The sequence below is a fragment of the Nematolebias whitei genome, chromosome 22 (genome assembly GCF_014905685.2).
Source record: "Nematolebias whitei isolate Nwh7 chromosome 22, NemWhi1, whole genome shotgun sequence".
Taxonomy (NCBI): Eukaryota; Metazoa; Chordata; class Actinopteri; order Cyprinodontiformes; family Rivulidae; genus Nematolebias; species Nematolebias whitei.
In genome coordinates, this window is record NC_056519.1 from 5415822 (window position 1) to 5436188 (window position 20367).

A 20367-nucleotide genomic window follows, 5' to 3' on the forward strand; every position below is an offset into this window, starting at 1 on the left:
ACTTTTTAGAGGAGAATGTTGTCCCATTCTAGTCTGACATAGGATTCTAGTTCTTCAACTGTCCTGGTTCGTCCTTGCCATATTTTTCATTTCATGATGCATCAAATGTTTTCAATTGATGAGCGGTCTGGACTGCAGGCAGGACATTTCAGCACCTACTTTTATTCAATGAAGCCATGCTGTTTTTATGGATTCAGTTTACAATTTGGCATTGTCTTGCTGAAATATGTAATGCCTTCTCTGAAAAAGATGTAGTCTGGATGGAAGTATAGGTTGCTGTAAAACCTGTTCTTAAATTTCTGCAATGATGGTGCATTTTCAAATGTGTAAGCTGCCCATGCCAGATTTACAAATGCACCCCCATACCTTCAGCGAGGCCAACTTTTGAACTGTACTCCCAACAGGCTGGGAGGGGAGTGGTGGTGCAGAGGTTAAAGAAGGAGAGCCTGTGCTCAGAAGGTTTGACCCTCTGATCAGCAACATCAAAATGTGGGAATAGATGAAGCACCCTGTACAGTCCAATCTGACAGTCCAGGGCTGACCGCCATTTAGCAACTGCGTCCACCCTCATTTTCCCACTCTTAGCCCTTGAGCAAGGCCCTTAACCCCCACCATCTTTTTCCCTTGGCACCCTAGAGAGCAGCTCTCTGCTCCACACAGAGGGCTGTGGTAGCTCGTTGGTCTGTGGTTGCGTCAGGAAGGGCATCCAGCGTAAAAACAACTGCCAAGTCTCTGTATAAGTTAGTTTGCTGTGGCAACCCCTGTGGAAGGGAGCAGTCAAAAAAAAAAAAAAAAATCTATATATATATATGTATATATATTTATATACATTTTGTTTACATAAAAGTAAACCCATGGTTTATGTCGTTAAAAGTTAAAACTTGTTTTTTTTTATGAGAAAAATAACTAACCGATATTTGCTTCAAAGCTGGGAATGATACTAACGCTGTCCAACATTCATGTGGCCGAAGCCTGTGGGAAGACTTGGAAGTATTCATTGTTCCCACTGCAACCACTTTGCAAAATATTTCCCGATGTCAGTGATCTTCATCTCATACTTCCCCCTTGTAAATCTGATACCTTACTGTCGCTGCCCTACTGTCTCTCTCAAATAGAGCGCTGTGGTTCTCGGACAGCCCTCATGCCTCCTCTCCATCTCTTATTCTCGACACTGCCTCGTTTCTTTCGCTTCCTCTACCCTATCTGATGTAATTACCTGATTATACCTGCCTTTGTCAGTCACAGGGCTTCTCGCCTTCGTCTCCTACCACTCATGTCATCTTCTCCACTCATCCACCATATTTCTTTTCCCCACATCTCGGTGTGTCATCTTTGAAGGTCACAGTTCAAGTCCTGATAGTCAGAGACCATTATGAGCCTGATGACAGCAGGGGGGCCATTCTGTTCTCCTTGGGTTTCCTACATTATAGGGAATCAGATCCTCATAATTCTACCTCGGAAAAAAGGATTACGTTGAGGAGAGAAGGGCCATTAGCTGGTTCCAAGCTGTATTGTCGGGGGGTCTGTGTGTTATCTAGATGAGGGGATGTTGTCTGGATAACAGTTTGACAAACTGCATGGGACACAGGGGCACCTACAGCTAAAGATATTTCTGACAGAAAGAGGTCTGAGGAATTTAAATTACTCCAGGAAGTTGGACTCGGTTTGCTAATTTTTTTTAACAAAGCTACATCAACATAGTCGTTAAAGAGGAATTTCCCATGATGGAACACTACTGCAAGGAATGTAAACTATATTATGTTTTATATTAGATCTGATCATTCTAATAAGTTCCAGTTTCATCACTAAGAGATATGAGGATGTGTTGTTTTATCCATTTCTTTACCCATTTGTTTTGTGCAAGGCATTCATGTCTTGAGAATCTTGCCCACTTGGCTTTTTACGTGTTTTGATTGTAAAAGTAAAGGAAGTTAAACTCACTGACAGGAAAAGTTTAGCAGCATGATGGAGTGGTAAAAATTAAATTAAACTATACGTGTTGAAGGGTCATGTGACCATGCCAGATCTAATGGTTAATGGAGTTGCCAGATCTGGCACTCCACTTTTCCCATGCCATTGAGGTATGGCATCCCCTCAGGCCTGGATACAAGTCATTTGTCAGTATGAGTCCAGTCTGTCTATAACTTAATGGAGGAACAGTATTATATTCATCTATACAATGATCCCTCACCTATAGCATGGGTTACGTTCCAGAGACTCCCACGGTAGGTGAAAATCCACAAAGTAATGGCATTATATTTATTATTTATATAGGTTTAAGGCTTTATAAACCCTTCTCACACTCCTACATACCTTTCATACTCTCTTATAACACTTCATATGCTCTTAAACATTTTGGTGATGGTAGTGAAGATGATGAGATGAATGTACAGTACGCACAACAGTGTTTCCCCTACCGTTATACAAGGAGGGTGCCCACCCTGTCAACAGAACTGTGCGCCCCGCCTACCGAACTGTTCTTCACACACACACACCCCCACCCCCCGACAACTGCCTGTATTGATGTAGCGCTAAGCTAGCAATGTGCAATACAGACGTTCTAGCTAAAAAGCTAATGATGTAGAGCTTGTTTCGGTCATGCATCCCACCCCCAATGCCGACACAAAAGTAGCGTGCATCTCTCTACACCCCCCTCCCCCCAACAAAAATCTTAGAAGACAAGAGCACCCTGCCAAGACAAGTGACTTAGGGCAAACACTGCACAATATAAAAAATCTACAATACATTTCAGCTGCAAGAAGTGAACCGTAGTCTAGCGAGGGATGACTGTATATATTTGAAAATCTCTCTTTGTTTCAGTTTTTCCATCAAAGGCCCGTCAACTGTATTGTCAGTGCACCTGAAGTTTAGATGGACAGAGGCCTATCCTCAGCTTTTATAAGCTGGAAACTCAAAGAAGCTTCAGAGATTTTTTTGTGGCTTATTGAAATTGACATACAATCATCCTGTAATTCCAAAGAGATGGCATGGCGTCTGTATTTTAGATCAGACATATACAAGTGACAGTGTTTTACAGTAAACTGACTGGCTAAAAATCTAGATTTTTCTTCTTCTCTTTGTAGGCGAGCACTGTGAGCTGAGTGCGTCCACAGGCCGGTGTGTTCCTGGTGTGTGTAAGAACGGTGGGGAATGTGTCAACCGGCCCACGGGTGGTTTCCTGTGCCGGTGTCCAAAGGAGCATGAGACACCCTACTGTGAGATGACCACCCGCAGCTTCCCTGGGCAATCTTTTATCACCTTCAGAGGCCTGCGGCAAAGGTTCCACTTCACCGTCTCCTTCATGTAAGACATTTTTCACCCTCTCTTCATATTATAATGTCAAAATGACCAAAATCAAAACAGTTCTGCTATGAATATTTAAAAATATACATCAAACAGAAGTAAGAGTTGACGTAGTTTAGACTGAGCACATGTAGCTTCTTTTCATTTTTTCATTCAGCCTTTATTTAGACAGATAAATCACACTGAGCCTTGAAGACTCATTTACAAGTGAGATCTGTTTAGACAGACAAAAAAGTAGTGAAAGTGAGCACGTAGAATTTGGAAGCAAAAAAAAAATCCTATCAAACTCTTTCTTCTTGGCTGAGAAGAAAGATCCTGATAATGAAAAAAACACCCCGCACATACAAGCACATGGTGACGTAGACATTCCACAGAGGTGGGGGGGAGACGACAAGGGCGGTGAGAGTGTCCAAGGACGCTCCCGGAGACACTGTAGGAGTTCTGATAAGGATGGAATAATCAGTCATTTCCCTCCGGTGAGATCCGTAAACATTCTCAAGGGTTGTCAGGGAATGCGTCCGTATCTCCCAGTCCTACTTTAAGATGGTCTATGTAGCCACACATGACTCAGACTAAAAGTTTATGTTTGCTGAATATGCTAATATGGCAGCTAAACATGGCTACAGAACAGGACTTTTATCAAATATTTAAATGCTGACTATAATTATGTTGTTATGGCTAAATTCAGCTTTTTAAAATTAAACAATGCTTCAGGTTATCTTGCTGTGATTCACTTTGCGACTAGCAGGTGTGAGTTGCATTTTTTAAAGAGCTGAGTTTAGTCTGCTAAAGTGTGTCAGCTAGGGCGTGTCAGGACACGCACACACGTTTCCTTTGTGCCTCCGTTCCCTCCCATGAAGACATTTATAGGGGAGAGAAGGCAGCACAGCACCACATATGAATTTTTTAACTTAACGAGGTTTGTTTCTCACACACTCGCATAAAACCGAAACAGCTGGAGGGGGAAACAACCCAGTCCTGCAAGTTTTAACCACACATTAAGGAGAGGAAAAAAAACTTTAACCACTCGCTTTGTTTGTAATAATCAAGGCGGGGTTGATATTGGAAATCATCGACGGTGTGAGGGTTAGAGAGGTTTACAGTGCCGTGAAAACAGGAAAGGCTGTGTGGTGTTTTCCTTATCAGTGTTTGGCTGCAGCCATCCTGACTTCCTGCCCTCCTTGCCCCGCTGGCATCTGTCAGCTGACTCCTCTGCCCTCACCTAACACTCCAAACATGAGGACGCACAACTTCACATCTGAACTTTGTGTCCTCCATACACACATTAATGGTTAGATGCTCGTCGATCTTTACAGACGGGAAAACTGTTGCTTCTTTGAGGCAAGGAACGTTTCTTCCAGAGCTTTATCAGAAAACTGTTTTTCACTTTTGGTCTGTTTGAGTTGGAGATATTGTCAGGCAGGACACGTGAGTTTAAGCTTTCAGTAACACCTCACTGAAATCCATTGGCGTCAGAAGTTTTTGTAATGTGGTGGGTAATGTGAAAATGTGAATAAAGTAGATGCCATTTCCTGCATTCTGGTGTATTTTAACGTCTGCGGTATAGCCTTTCATTCAACCTTACTGTTGCTCAAATCCAGAGTGCTCAATTACAGCAACCTTTACAACTGGGCTGTATTTGTGCCGTTGTGTATGGCCCCTGTTTAAAGGTGAATAACATACAGAAAACCATGAGTACAAACAAACCACTTTTTTTAATTTTATTTTTTTGCTTTTGGATATTTGTTGTGATGCGTAACCATAACAACAAGATGTATTTTACAGCCGGGAGCTGCTGATTAACATTTCAAAAGCTCAAATAATAACTAAACTACAGCCTCAAATGTCAAATGAGTTGAAAAAGGAGGCACCGTAGATGCATTCCCATCTCCCTGCCGGCTGTGCTTGAGCGCCTGACCACTGAGATCATAGAACTAGAAGGAAACACAGCTTGTGGCAGCAGAAGGACCGGGATCATCTCATGACACCTGCAGCCGGCTGTCCGCAGTTACGAGAAGCTCGGCAGGCTGCTGTGAGGAGTGGCCATCACTCTGGGAGGAGTTCTTCCCAGGATTCAGGTGATCCTGCAGCCCTGGGGAACCAAGAGGCCAGCTGAGTCTGGGTGGATGCACTGGACAGCATCTGTGGCCATTTTCTTTGGATCCGCTGTGGTACGGCCCTTTACAAGAGCTCCTTCCTGCCTACAGCTATTAGTATCTATAACATCTCTTAATGAAATGCAGATAATGAGTTACAACATTTAATTTCCGTTTAGGGATTAATAAAGTATTTTTGAATTGAATTGAGTTGAAAAAAGCAACATTTCACCTAGATTTTCTTTCTTTAATTCCACACATTTAAAGCATGTTTCTCACCAAGTTTGTGGAAATTCAGCTGTGGGGTTTAAAAGACATTGCAACTTTGATGCACGTTAACACACAGCGTCAGGTCGGCACTATTTGTGTTGTTAGAGAAATTAAATAATAAAAAAAACAAACATTACCACTAGACTTTTTTTTTACTTGTGTTCAACACTACTCATCTACAAGATGTTTCTCACCAAGCTTGAGGGCAATAAGTTGTGGGGGTTTTAAAGAAATTTAAACTTAAATGCAACTTAACACACAGCGTAATACAGCGTCACACACCGTAGCGCTAAGCTAGCCGCATTCACTGACACTCTAGCTAAGATGCTAGAAACGTAGCGCTCCACTTCTCAAGCATCACAACCTCCCCCAGTCAGCAACTGCCCACACTAAGCTCGTTAAGCTAGTGCGCAACACAGAACTGTCTCCCCCTCCTCCCCCTGTGAGCATCCTGCCAAGGCAGGAGACGCAGAGGAGAAACACTGTATGGAGAGTTGTAGGTAACCAGGAAAGCATGGAGTGGACTTCTAGTGGTTTGAATGTTCTATTAATCAAGTGGAATGGTAATGTGTGTGTGTGTGTGTCCTTGTTTATGCTACTTTGTGAGGCCCATTTTTCCAACTTATACTGCATTGTGAGGACCAACTGCTCCTTATGGGGCCCAAAGCCCGGACCCCATAAGAAGAAGTCCCGTTGGTGGGTTAGGGGCTAGGTTTAGGACTAAGGTGTGAATTGAGGATGTGTTAGGTTTAGGGTTAGGTATGTACTGGTAATGGTTAGGTTAAGGATAAAGGTCATGGTTAGGCTATAGAATTGAATGAAAAATGAATGGAAGTCAATGCAAAGACCCCATAAAGATAGCAAAACAAACCTGTGTGTGTGTGTGTGTGTGTGTGGGGGGGGGGGGGTCCAAATGAACATTTTTCAAATGTGAGGGGTGCAACACCTACATTGAAATCCTTTTTTGTTTTAGAGGTGGCTTTATCTCCAATAAACTAACATTAACGTCTCTCTGTAGGTTTGCCACAAGAGAAAGAAACGCGCTGCTTCTCTACAACGGCAGGTTCAACGAGAAACATGACTTCATCGCCCTGGAGATCATTGATGAACAGATTCAGCTTACTTACTCCGGAGGTTAGGCTTCACTATGACTGTTTGTGTGTCATTACCCCTTAAAAAGAAGTAATTAACTCTGGTGTGAATGTACTTTATCTAAAGTGACATTCACAATGAGCTGGATAAATAACGCTTATCAGCATGTGGTTTCTTTTGATTTTGTGTGTCCAAAGTCAATAAACGACATCTCTACCTTCACGGCATGCGCCTACCACAAACACAAAGTTGGATCTGCCCTTCACTCTGCAGCGTGCACATGCACACATACGCCCAGAGTCATTGTTATAATGAGTAACTGTTGAACTGCAGATCAAACACGCATTCTTTGTACTTGGAACTGTTGTTTTCACACTCAGGTCACTTTCCCATGGCACCGTGCACGGAGGAATCCAATCTAATATGATTATGTAGAGCCAAGCCGGTTTGAGAGAGACTCCCAAGTCCTCGTGCCCTACTTCAAAACCCTAAAATGAAAAAGGCATGAATCATCGAAAGCAGTGCTCAGAATTATACGTCACAATTAAAGAGAGATACGTAAAGAAAAAGTTTTAATTTATTTGCAGCAAAGCAGGAGTCTCACATTTATATAGATCCCACTGCTAGTCTGGCTTCCAACGAGTTTGCTAGTTTTTAGCGCTCTAATTTTTTGTGCAAGTCGTTCCTTCCCTTGACAAACAGAGTAAACCCTCAGTAAATCTGGCGTTGTTGTGCGCCACAGTTTTCTGACTTAAAGCCATTAATTTCAGAGACTAATGTTAGCTGCTGCAACAGTTGATGGATGATCTTTGAGTCTTTTGTCAAGATCATTCGTCTTCAAAGTGAACAATCTGTGAAAAAGTGGACTTCCTCTTATTTGCTTACATAAAAGCCTATTGGGTGATAATGAATGCAGTCTTTATTGGAAAAGTTTATTACCGAGATACGTGAGATACGTGCTTATAGGCCTGTCACGATAACAAATTTTGCTGGGCAATTAATTGTCTCAGAAATTATTGCGATAAACGATAATATTGTTTGAAATTTGACAATAATTAGTAATTATTGTGAAATTTAAGAAGAAATGTTGGTAATTTGTTTTGTGTGTAGTACCTTTTTTGACCACTGGATGGCAGTATAAGACTTTGAACCGAAGGATGGATAGTGAGGGAGCGAGCTGCGTGTCTCTTTAAGGAAAATGGGAGGGAGGCCCCTTGACGTGACATGAGCTGTCTCTCCTTCCTGTTTTTCAGTTCTCAAAGTGGCGGACGCTCGGTGTGGCTTGAGCTCTTTAGCGTAGCATTTGTCACACAAAGCTTTTAATAAAAAATTAGTAAACAAGTTCTCAGCTTCTTTTTGCAGAGAACAACAACTTTTTACATGAAGGCACGGGTTTCAACCGTGAATTTTTGGAGCTTCGACAAGACGGAGGATTTTTTTCCAAGGTCGGCCTGTTAGCTTAGCTTCTCAGCTTAGGACGGTTAAAACAGATTTTAAAGAGAAAGGGAGGAGTCAGTGAAGAGCACCGGAGTTGAGCCTTTTGTCATCCAGTGTCTTCAGTAGAAAGAGAGACACGAAGAAACAATAAAGCCGATAAATGAAAATGAGGTCGATAATTTTCACTTTTCATCTGATTAATTGATTTATTGTTTATCGCGACAGGCCTACGTGCGTATTACTCTTAATGAACGTTGTAAAAGACGATATTTTTCATTTCAATGGAGCATTCCGCTGTTCATGCAGCTTATTTCTCAGCCTTTCTCCCAGAAATGGAAGTACAAAATTTATCTCATTGGGTGTAAACTTGCTGGGTAATGCTGCTGATTGGATTCTCATTGCAATCATCATTTCCTCCGTTCTTTTTTTTTTTTTTTTTTTCTGAATTTTACTGTTTCCAGAATGTTCTTGATCAAAAAGAATCAAAAATAAGCTGCAAACTACAGTTTAACAATAGTAGGTTTTAGCCTTGGTTGCTCTTATATCAGGATCAGCTGTGTTACACTGCAGTCCAGAATGTGGCTCTTTTATCAACTGTTTCATTAAAATAACTGTTCAACTTAAAATTGTAATGTCTTCTTCAGAATGCATTCTTTTAGCTTTTTTTTCCCGCTGCTCATTTTTTTGTTTCTTATGCATTTGATGACATCTTTTAAATGGGAGGGTTGCAGTGGGTCGTCTGCAGAAGGACCTGCCGACCACTCACGGACAGATGACATTCACATCACCGACCTTGAGGTTGAGCAGAAATATGAACTTGATTTGTGCCTGGTACTTTGAATGTTGGCAGCCTTTGCAGGAGTTGTCGCCACTCTGACATGCTCCTGATCAAGATACTTTTGTATTGACGATGCATCAACAGCATGATCCAAATCAACATGATGCTGGATTACTTCGATTAGAGACGGGCATGTGAAACTAAAACACTTCAAATTTGTGATTGTGTGAATGTTTATGAAGCATTCACACTATTGTCATCCATTTTTCTTCCGTACATTTTCCGGCGTGATTCTCGTCCCGCAGTTTTCAATCTATTTAAAAAAAAAAAAAATCATAAATCAAAACATTCAGCTCTTTCAGGACAATCCTGCTACAACTTTTGGTATTGGTTCAACTTTAGCTTTTTGAAATATTTAGCCTTTTCTGCCATTTTTTCCCTCATAGAAAATGAATTGAGCTCATTTTCCATCCTTCATATCTTTAGATCTGTTTACAGCCTTTTACGGCTCCTTTCACATTTTGTTCTGCTTCAGCTTCTTTCAGCTTCCTTGTGCAAATTTCAATATTTATTCAGCTAATTTCAGCTGTTTTTTCAGCTGTTTTGTGATATTTTCAGGATCTTTCTGCTAACTACAACATTTTTGTGCTTCTTCTATCTTCCTTCTGCTCATTTCAGCTTGTTATGCTCCTTTCAGCTGATTTCTGCAAGTTTCAGCTTTTTATGCAATTTCAGCTACTATTTAGCTGTTTTTATGCTCATTTAAGCTTTTCAGCTAATTCCAAAATGTTTAAACTTATTAAAACTTTTTTCAGCCTAATTCATCAAAAATGTGCTCTCTACACTTCCTTTTGGTAATTTAAGCTTCTTCCTGCTTTTTTAAGCTACTTTTCAGCTGTGTTTTTTTCTTTTGGTAATTTCAGCTTTTTTTCCAGATAATTTCCACTTTTTTTTTTTTTTTTTCACATTTCTGCTTCTTTCAGCAAACTCATTCTTTCTTTCTTCTGCTATTTTAAACTTGTTCTACCTTTTTAGCTACTTTCTTTTGGCATTTTTAGCTAATTTCAGCTGTTTTCAGATACATTCAAGTTTTTTGTGGTAATTTCTGATACTTTCAGCCTAATTAACTTCTTTCTGTTAATTTCAGCTCATTATGCCCCTTTCAGCCTTTTTATAGTAGTTTTAGCCTTTTCTGCTATTTCAGCTACTTTTTAGATGTTTTATGCTAAATTTAGCTTTTCCAGCTTATTCCACATATATTTTCTTTAGCTCATTTCAGCTGTTTCCACTTCCTTCTTATAGTTTAAGCTTCTTTCTGCGTTTTCAACTTTTTTTGCTGTTGTTAATTTAAGCGTTTTTAGCTAATTTCTAACTTTTGTGCCAATTTCTGCTTATTTAAACCTAATTCAGCAAATGTGTGTTATTTCTGCTTTGTTCTGCTAAATTAGGCTTGTTCTTCCATTTCAGCTGTTTCAGCTATTTTCAGCTGTTTCTCAGTAACTTCTTCAGCAATAAGCATTCGTTTAGTTTTAGTTTCATTTTGTGTCATTGCCAGGTGGCAGCGTTAAAATTATAGTTACAATCGTGACAGTTGCCTTAATTCTCACTTTATTGCTACAGTGTTGCAACCGCTCTCCTTCTCATTCTTCCTGTTTTACTCGTCCTCCAGGTGAGACGAAGACCACGGTGTCTCCCTACGTCTCAGGTGGCGTCAGTGATGGCCAGTGGCACTCCGTCCAGCTCCATTACTACAACAAGGTAAGGAATGTAATCTACCAACTCCTGCTCTACTCCATCCAGTCCGAGTCCATTTTGTTTCAACACTTGACAAAAAGCAGGTTGCTCACAGCAGACCGACTTGTGATGAAGAAATAATAGTTTTCTGTAAATGTGCACAGTAGTTCATATCATTGCAACTGTCCGGTGTTGACGGGTCCAGGAGTTGGACTGTGGGAGTTCTTTCTCTCTGAAAGCTGTTGACCTTGACTGCTGAGGTGGGAGATAGTCTCCACAGTTCAGGTTTTTGATTCGGGGCGTCTCTGCCAAAGTCTCCCACACCCAGTGTCAACACAGCTTCAACGCTTCGGCTTCAGCAGCCAAACTTTTACTAATCCTCCCTCGGTTAAGAGCAGATCATCTTCACGTCCAGCCTCATCTCAGTCGGTGCATTCACTTCAGAACGTTCCCACCATGATCTCGTTCATTCGTAATCAGAAGACGGACCGTAATTATTCCCAGCTTGTATATCCTCCACAGCTCCAGTGATATTTGTTTTTATTTAGAGTTCTTCTGTAACGTGTAGACTGGTTTTATTTTACAACTAACTTCCACAACCTGCAGTCGGTGTGCTTAGATCATTGAACCAGACAGGAAGTTAGAGGTGAGCATCCCTCTGAGGTTGCAAGCGCTTATTGTTTGATGAGTTCGTTTTTCATGGGATTTCAAGTTAAAAGCTGCGTTCAAGCAAACAACTGTACTTTTATTGTCTAAAGAGAAAGAAAACACAATTATGTGTTTAAATAATGACGCATCGTCATGGCTATTAATTAGTATGAACTAGGGATGCACGATATTATCTGCATGTATCGGTATCAGCCGATATTAGCGATAAAGTTAAATATCGGCCATTCCATTTAAATAACTCTTAGTTATAAAAGGCGCTGTTTTTTATATTATAAAGTGTTACATCATTTTCATCCCCCTTTTTGGCATCTGCATTTGGTAGCAGGTGAAATTGACAAAGACCATTCATTCTATGTGAATGTTCTTGTAAAGTGCCCTGAGCCAGCTATGTTGTGATATGGCGGCTATATAAATAAATTGATTTGAATAATGTAGCATTTTAATTCCACAGCAGAGAAAGCTATGTTGTCTCTATAAGTAGGTCTAGGAGAAAAATAATCTGTGTTTGTATCGGTTATAAATAAGTTTTAACATATCGGCATGTCGTATATCAGCCAAAATCCAATATTGTGCATCCCTAGTGTAAACCTTAATTTCAGCTGTTGAAAGTCAAATTCAATGTATTTTAACTTCACGCCACCTTTTAGTTAAATTTATCAGCCTTTTGAAGCTGGTGTGCAGACGCATGTGCTTTCTCTTTTTTTAAATTTTTTTTAGAAAATCTGTTTCTTCCTGTTCTTCGTCTTGTCTTCCCATTTCTTGTCTCTTCCTTCATAACAGCTGGCCTGACCCCAGATTGCACCTCTGTTTTACAACTCATTATAGGCAGTACTCATGTTCTTGGTCTAACACCTGCCTACAATGGACGCCTTCTCACATTTCTCATGTTGTTCGCCTCTCTCTTGTGTCTTTCAGCCGCAGAGCCTATAGCGTACACAGTATTTTTTTTTGACAGGGAAGTGTTCATCAAGGGTGATGAATCGAGCCGCTGTGTTTCACCGTCTTGGCTGCAGGGTCACGTTTGCATCTATTGTTTGAGGTGCGTTCAGGCGCCTTGTGTTCAGTTTCTAAAAATGGCACAAATGACGTGGAGATAAAAGTTGAAGGTGCTGCTGCAAGGACTTACGGAGGATTCAGTCCGTTTGCTCTGAAAATCTCTGTTTTGTTCGTCCGTTCGGTTGTTAAGAGTTTGTAAGAACATCACCATGGAAACGAGATTAATCGCTTCGTCTAAAAGAGATTTTCTGTACTGTGCGGTTTGCTCCTTTATTTATTGACTTTACTGATCCTCTCTGCCGCTGTGGCATGCAGACGCAAGTTCACAAACACACGCGCGCATGCGTTCCACCAGCGTGTTGAGCGTATCTGGTGCCATTAGCAGGGTGCGTTCCTCCAAGTCAGTCTTAAAGTGGACCGGTGATTTGTAGACCTGGTGCCAAATTCCGTTAAATCAGCCCAAGGCTGGAGGTAGAGCTGACATGGGGTCAGTTCTTCTCTACGATGACGGATCAGAAGTCATAATTGACTTGTCCTGCATCGGTAGCTGGAGGGATTAGTGCAACTGTATCTGGCAGAAAGCAAGAATGTTCTCACAATAGATCAGGTGCGCTGACACGGCAGTGAGTGACATATATGTTTGTCGCCCATGAAAGCGGACTCAGATGTTTATTCACTCACAGGAATTTGTCCGTAGGCAGCAGAGCTTCTGTAGCCCAGAAAGGCCAATAGGCTGGTTGTAGGTTAGTCCGATTCATGAGCTGTGTATCTCCGTGTACGCTGCGTTTAGCTCATATAAAAAAAATGAAACAAACAGCTGAAAACATGCCGAATAAGCACAGTCCAGATCTGTGAGTCGCTGCGACTAGCGGGTGTCATTCACGTGCTGTGAATCATGGGAGAGTGGTGGTGCAGAGGTTTGAGACGGTGAGGCTGTGATCGGAAGGTCGCTGGTCCAACTTCCCTGACAACATCAAAATGTGGATGGGAAAGGCGAAACACCCACACCTGCCTCCACCCTCATTTGCCCCACTCTGAGCCTTTGAGCAAGGCACTTAACCCCCACCATCTTCTCCCCTGGGCACCCTAGATGGCATCCCTGTGCTCCACACAGAGGGCTGTGGTAGCTCAGCGTTCTGTTACCATATTTTTCGATCTATAAATCGCGTTTTTTTTTGCGTAATTTACGTGCCCTGTGACTTGAAGCAACTTATTTATGGATTATTTTAATGACACAGTCGGCTTGCCGTAGCCTGCCGCCTTCATTCTGCTCACTGATGGGAGCAAACGTCAAATCAGGTTCCTTTCGTTGCACCGCCCAGGCGAAATGCAGCTGATTTGACCATTAAAGTGCATTTATTATGCGAAAGTTAGACTGAGACGCACCTTTGCTAAAATGTCGAACAAACAAATAATTGTTTTTAGGTGTTTATCTTGTTAAATTCTTGTTAAAGTCCTCCTGTGCGCGCTCCCACGTTTGCCATTTGGCAGCCAATCGATTTGTGGCGCAACGCTGGCCCACGTTTCCAAGTTCGGCCCACATTTCCGGGTTGTCAGCGGTGACGCATAATAGATGCGACTTATACGGCGAAGCGACATATTTATGAATTTTTCCACCTTATTAAACATGTTTGGACTGATGCGACTTATAGGGCGGTGCAACGTTTACGGCGGAAAATACGGTAGACAGGTCTCTCTTGTAAATGAGTCCTTGTTACTCATTAGACTACCTGTATAAATAACTGTTAAATAATAAAATAAGATAAATAAAAATGCTTAAACTAATTCAGAACTGAATCTGAAACTCATCTTGTAAAAATTAATGATCAGTCTGCAGAGCCAAGAACTACTTCCACCCACCTTTCAGTCACAGTATTACAAAAAAAATAAAAATAACACGAGAAAAGTTTCCTGTTGTATCATTATTTTTCTTAAAATCTGTTTTTTTAACAAACACGAAACTGAATTTTAAATGTTTTGTTTTTGTTATATAGTCTAAATCAGGTATCTGCATCCTTTATGATCAAAAGAGACATTTTTGCGCCTTCGTTCACTAAATTAAACGTATCCGGAGCCGCAACAACCTGCTACAACTGTGGTTGTCAAGTGGTGGCTCATGGGCCACTTTTAGGTTTGTTCGAGGGGCCTTTTGTGGCCAGTAGGGACCAAATATTAGAAAGCTAAAAATATCCAAAGATTTTTTTTTTTTTACATTTATTAATATTTTTACCATTTAAGACAAAAAAAGATAAGATTCTTGCAAAGGACAAAATAAATAAATTGGATTTTTATAAACATGTTTTAAAATAATTAAAACAAACTGAACTATGCAGACCTGTGATTTCATTAAATTGTGGAAAAAATAATTAAGTGTAGAAATAAAGCGTAAAGTTAAAGTACGTTTTACTCCTTGTATTAGTTGTTTATTTAGATGCTAAATAAACAAAACGAACAAAGCCCCAGTTGGAGTCTAAGGGTCCTCACAACACGCACACACACATGTCCATTGATTTATTGAGTCCGATTATTGGATAGCTGCCGTTACGTGGGCGCACACTGCACATTTTAAAGCCGCGGCTGCTTTCCCTAAAAGTATCAGGCTGCCTCTGTTAAAAACCAGAGGTCAAAGGTCAAGGCAAAGTTGCCGTGACAACCCGAAAAGCTTCCCCATTGTTCTATTGATCTGGGCCCGTTAGAAAACTCTGCGTTTGCATGTGAAATCAAGTGTGAACCGCAATTCGATGGCGCACAACAGAATAGGGGGGGGGGGGGGGGGTCATTTTTCTCATTCCACAAAGTAACGTCTCAAGGATGGCTAGCTTGCGTCGGCAAACCGAAGCTAAACAGGAAACAGACGCAAACACAGAAAATGTTAAAGGGTGTCAGTTGTGTTGTGATTATCAGCACACCTGCATGGATGTTCCCACTGCTCGTAACTAATCTGAACAGAATAAAAAGTCTTTCCAAGTAGCGTTAAAAGATCAAACAAACCCCAGGTTCCCGTAAAAACTGCAGGAATCAGCTGAACGTTTCTGTTCAAACTGCACTAAATAGATTTGTAGCGGTGTGGGAAGCAGATGATTCTGAGAGCTTGGGTGTTTTTTATTTTCTCCTGCAACATTTTTGTACAGGCAGACTTTCTCACAGCAGAAACAAATCTGTTTCTAGTTCATACGAGGGAGAAAGATAAGATAATAAACAAAATACTAGAGAAATTGCATTAAACATGCAATAAAAACATGCTGAATTGTAGCTGAAATGAAAGAACAAGCCTAAATTAGCAGAAGAAAGCAGAAATAATAACTATTAGCTGAATGAGGTTTAAATAAGCAGAAATGAGCACAAAATCAGGAAATCAGCTGAAAAAAGCTGAAATTAGCACAAAAAACCCCAGCTGAAAAGTAGCTGAAAAGCTGAACTTACCAGAAGTAAGTGGAAAGAGCTGAAATGAGCTCAAATAATGTGAAATTAGCTGAAAAGGCTAAAATTAGCATAACATGCTAAATAGTAGCTGAATTAGCAGAAAAAGCAAAACTAGCAGAAAAAAGCTGAATGGAGCATAACAAGCTGAAATGAGCAGAAATAAGTTAATTAGGCTGAAAGAAGCAGAAATGAGAACAAAAAGTGGAAATTATCTGAAAAAAACTGAAATTAACAAGAAACAGCTAAAAAGGAGCTAAAACAGCAGAAAAAAGCTTAAATTACCAGAAGAAAGTGGAGCGAGCACATTTTTGTTGAATTAGGCTGGAAAAAGCTGAAATGTGGAATTAGCTGAAAAAGCTAAAATTTGCATTAAAACAGCTAAAGTAGTGGCTGAAATAGACAAAACAGCTGAAACTTGCAGAAATAAGCTGAAATGAGCAGGAACAAGTTAATTAAGCTGAAAAAAGCAGAAATGAGAAAAAAAGTGGAAATTATCTGAAATAGCTGAAATTAACAAAAAAAAACAGCTAAAAAGGAGCTAAAACAGCAGAAAGAAGCTTAATTTACCAGCAGAAAGTGGAACAAGCACATTTTTGTTGAATTAGGCTGGAAAAAGTCGAAATGCGTGCAGAAAATGTGGAATTAGCTGAAAAAGCTAAAATTTGCATTAAAACAGCTGAATAGTGGCTGAAATAGACAAGAAAGCTGAAACTTGCAGAAATAAGTTGAAAGGATCATAACAAGCTGAAATTAGCAGAAATTAGCTGAAAGGAGCACAAAACAGCTGAAAAAGCAGCTGAAAGTAGCTGAAAAAAGTTTAAATTGGCACTAAGAAGCTGAAAGAAGCTGAAGCAAAACAAAATGTGAAAGGAGCAGAAAAAGGTTGTAAACACATCTAAAGATGTGAAGGATGTAAAATGAGCTCAATTAATTTCTATGAGAAAAAAAAGTCAAAAAAGGCTAAATATTTCAAAAAGCTAAAGCTGAACCAATACCAAAAGTCATAGCACCCTTCTCCTGAACGAGCCGAACGTTTTGATTTATGATTTGCTGAAGTAGCACAAAAACTGTGGAATGAGAAAGATGCTGAAAAAATGTACGGAAGAAAAATGGATCTCGATAGTGTGAACGCTTCACAAGTGTTCTCACTGTTATGGACTGATGAGCAGGACGACGGCAACTCGCTCACCTCTGCAATTGCAAATTAACGGAGGTTTCTTTTAATTAAATTTAATTTAAGCTCAACTGTTTAGTGAGTCTAATTAGATAATATCGGCTCTTTTTAATAATGACATGTAGACGTCGTCCTCAGCGCCAAAGGTTCAGTAGTTTTTGCTCCAGCTGTTCGTCTTATCATCAGAACGTGAGCGCAAATCGTTTCACAACGTAGTGTGACGTACTTTGTAGTGCACAGAGTTTGTTTTGAATTCCACCTGTGCAGAAACTGTAACTCGGCTGTTTTTAAAATAATGCCGATCGAAGAAGAGCAGATGGTCTTAACACCAGTACGTGTGTGTCGGGAAATGCTGACTTGGGTTGTCTTATTGATCTACAGTCCTAAAAGTGGAGCCTCTTTCCTCCAACATGTAGCTCTTTGACTGATCCACGTTTGTAGGAATTGTTTTTTTCTGGTTAGTCGTAGTGAGACTAAAACCAAAATTTAAAACCTTTAAACTACCATAATATAATAATACTATGTTAATAATACTGACATATTCTCAGGCTATAGTGATGTGGAAGGGTTTAGTGTAGAGTGTATGATTAAGTAAGGGTTTAATAATGCATAGTTATTGAAATGAATATATTTTGAAATTAAAGACAATAGAGCTGGGGTCTGCAAGACCTTGTTCACTCTTCAGCGACTCTGAGTTTTGACCAAAACTAACATAAAACTGAAGTTTATTGTTTTTTGTACCAACAAGAAATGGCTGTTTTAGCAGTTTTCCAGTCATTTCTTTTGCCAACATGTGAATGATGCTAACTCAAGGAGTAAAACTTGTTTGTTAGCCACTTCTGTTAGTTCACTTCCTGTCTTACGGCGTGACCTTTTTCTCAAATCCACTAAATTTTGTGGGGAATACCTTTAAGGCAAGTTGCTGAGAAGAAATATGGTGCGTCCACTTGATAATAAAAATTAAAGGAACAAAAAAAAATCAAAGTAATTTTAAAATTCAATTACATATCCAACAAACTGGCCTACTTCATAATAGGATACTTTATGAATTGTTTCCACAATTAAAAAAAAAACTCATATAAGCCAACTTGTGTTGGAGTTTTTATAAAATTGGTAAAAAATATACATTTTCTTCTTTACATAAATCCAGCCTTTTCTATTGACCTAAAATATAAAAATATCAATAATTATTAACAATAATTTCATATTTTTGTTTCATAATGGCCGGAAAAGCTCCCTCTAACATGCTTGAAGTGGCCCATGGGCCACCAGTTGATCCATAAAACGTTTTATTTAATGTGCAAAGTGGCAGAAATTACTCTTTTGATCATAAAGGTTGCAGACCCCTGCAGTAGAGGTAGGACTACATAGGCATATGCTACTCCTTTTAAAACATTTTGTTTGATTATCACATTGTTGCTCTGCATCTTTTGTCTAAATTGTTATTATGTGTTTGAAATAAAATTTAAAATAAATTACGTTTTGCAGTATGTGGGTATTATAGCAGAATGATCATATTCCTGCTATAAGTGACTCAAGCTGCCGAGCAATTCTGAAAGTCTTCACTGAACTTTCCACCAGACGCCAGTCCGTGTTTTTTCTGCAACCTGATTTTCAGAAAAGTTAAGTAGTTATTTTTTTTAGGTGAAGCCAGCAGGGTTTGTTTGTAAAGGAAGAGGTCGTGTTTTTCTTGGTTCTTCTTGACGTCTGTTTCCGCGGCCTCAGACGGGTTATCATTACACAAACAGGGACTACTCGTCCTAATGTCGCACAGTAGCTGAGTTTTGGGGAGGTGCTTTTTGCCTGCTTTGTGCCACCAGGAATGCTCCCTCTGTTTTTCCGGTTGTAAATTTCACCTGCTCGACAAACATCTCAGTGTTTCCCAGCGTGATATAAACCAGACAGAGGCACCTTTGTTTGAAGGCGGCACTGCACGAGCCGTCGACTATTGTTTGAGGTGGTGGGAGAGGTGTTTTTGAAGTGGGAACGAGGAAATTGTTTCGCTTGGGGATGTAGATTTGAGCTGGAAAAGTGGTAAGTGTAGCCGCAGACACTTGAATGTCTTTGTAGACCTATGAAGTAGTCTTTAAACGTTGGTTGTTGGTATATGGAATATATGGTAAATAGTATATGGAATGATTAATATATTATTTTCTTCACTTTAGGCTTCTTAAAGTGTACAGACCAAATAAACTCTGAACATACTCACAGTTTGGTTCTGGGCTGCAGGTCTAACACGGTGTCTCTCTCTTTCATGGTGTTTCTCTCCCAGGAAGGGGGGAGTCTGGTGGACTCTAGTGGGGGTCTGCGTGTCCCGTTTTATACTGCCTGGCTGGAGCTCATTCAGAAAGAGGTAACCTCTGACCTCTATCCTAGTTCCTCGTGCTCTACCCGCTCTGCCTCTCGTAGAATCTGATAAGCTACTGTAGGTGCTCATGCGCACAAAGGTGGCACGGTCTCTGAGGGTCAGGCGTTGGCGATTGGATTGCTCGGATCACGTCTGAGACCTGCTCTAGTTGGTGGGGTAGTTTTGGCATGTTGGTTTGGCTGCAGAGGCTTCCTGTTGGGTCTGGTTTTCCTGGATCCATCCTTCTTCATGAAATCAGGATGTGACGTGCCACGTTCAGCACATCGTGGTGATTTCATGCCTTAAAGATGTCCTGTGGTGTTTTCTTATACATTTAGACAAATAATTGTCTGTTGCAATACAACTTTGTGGTACATCTTGTAGTCCTCGTCCGCACTACTCTGTATATTTTTTTAAAACTTCTACTGCATTTGCACACAATACTGAGTGAGAAGCATGGAGTATTTAAAAACTCTTTTTGTCTAGCTGTCTTTTTATTAATGATCTATTATTTCGCTCGACTTGGCGCTATATAAATAAACTGAATTGAACCAAATTATTTAATATACCATTTATTGACTTGGAGTCTTTTTTTATGGTGAGATGTTTATATCACTTTTGGTTAGTCGACGTTTTTTTTTATCTTGTGTTCTTTGTTGCGGAGCGAAGAGGGGGAATTGGAAATGCCCTCTCTTTCTGTCCATATTGTGAACATGACAACTTGACAAATAAATGAAGTACAAACTTACATTTTGGTGTGTAACTGCATCTAGGCATAAGAAAGTCATTATAGTTAACCGACCACCCTAATCATTTGAGGAAACTATGCTTTCTAGTTTTTATAGGCTTTAAATTACCATCCATTATCTTTTAACCACTTCTTCCTTGCATGTCCAGCAGTCACAGTGCGAGAGGCGGGGTTCACCCTGGACAGGCCGCAAGTCCATCAAGTCCATCACAGGGACACTTGGAGACTATCATTCACTCTCTCACTCACACCTAGGGACAATTTAGTTACCAATCAGCCTAACATGCATGTTTTTGGTCT

General features: G+C 40.2%; 1 protein-coding gene across 1 annotated transcript in view; it reads left to right on the plus strand.

Annotated features, from left to right (window-relative positions):
• celsr1a (cadherin EGF LAG seven-pass G-type receptor 1a) overlaps positions 1-20367 on the plus strand; it is a 117745-nt gene that overhangs the window by 47891 nt on the left and 49487 nt on the right. Inside the window, exons 4-6 of the mRNA XM_037696144.1 lie at positions 3084-3303; positions 6688-6803; positions 10646-10734. Coding sequence (XP_037552072.1) covers positions 3084-3303; positions 6688-6803; positions 10646-10734 — 425 coding nt within the window. The remainder of the gene's footprint in view (positions 1-3083; positions 3304-6687; positions 6804-10645; positions 10735-20367) is intronic.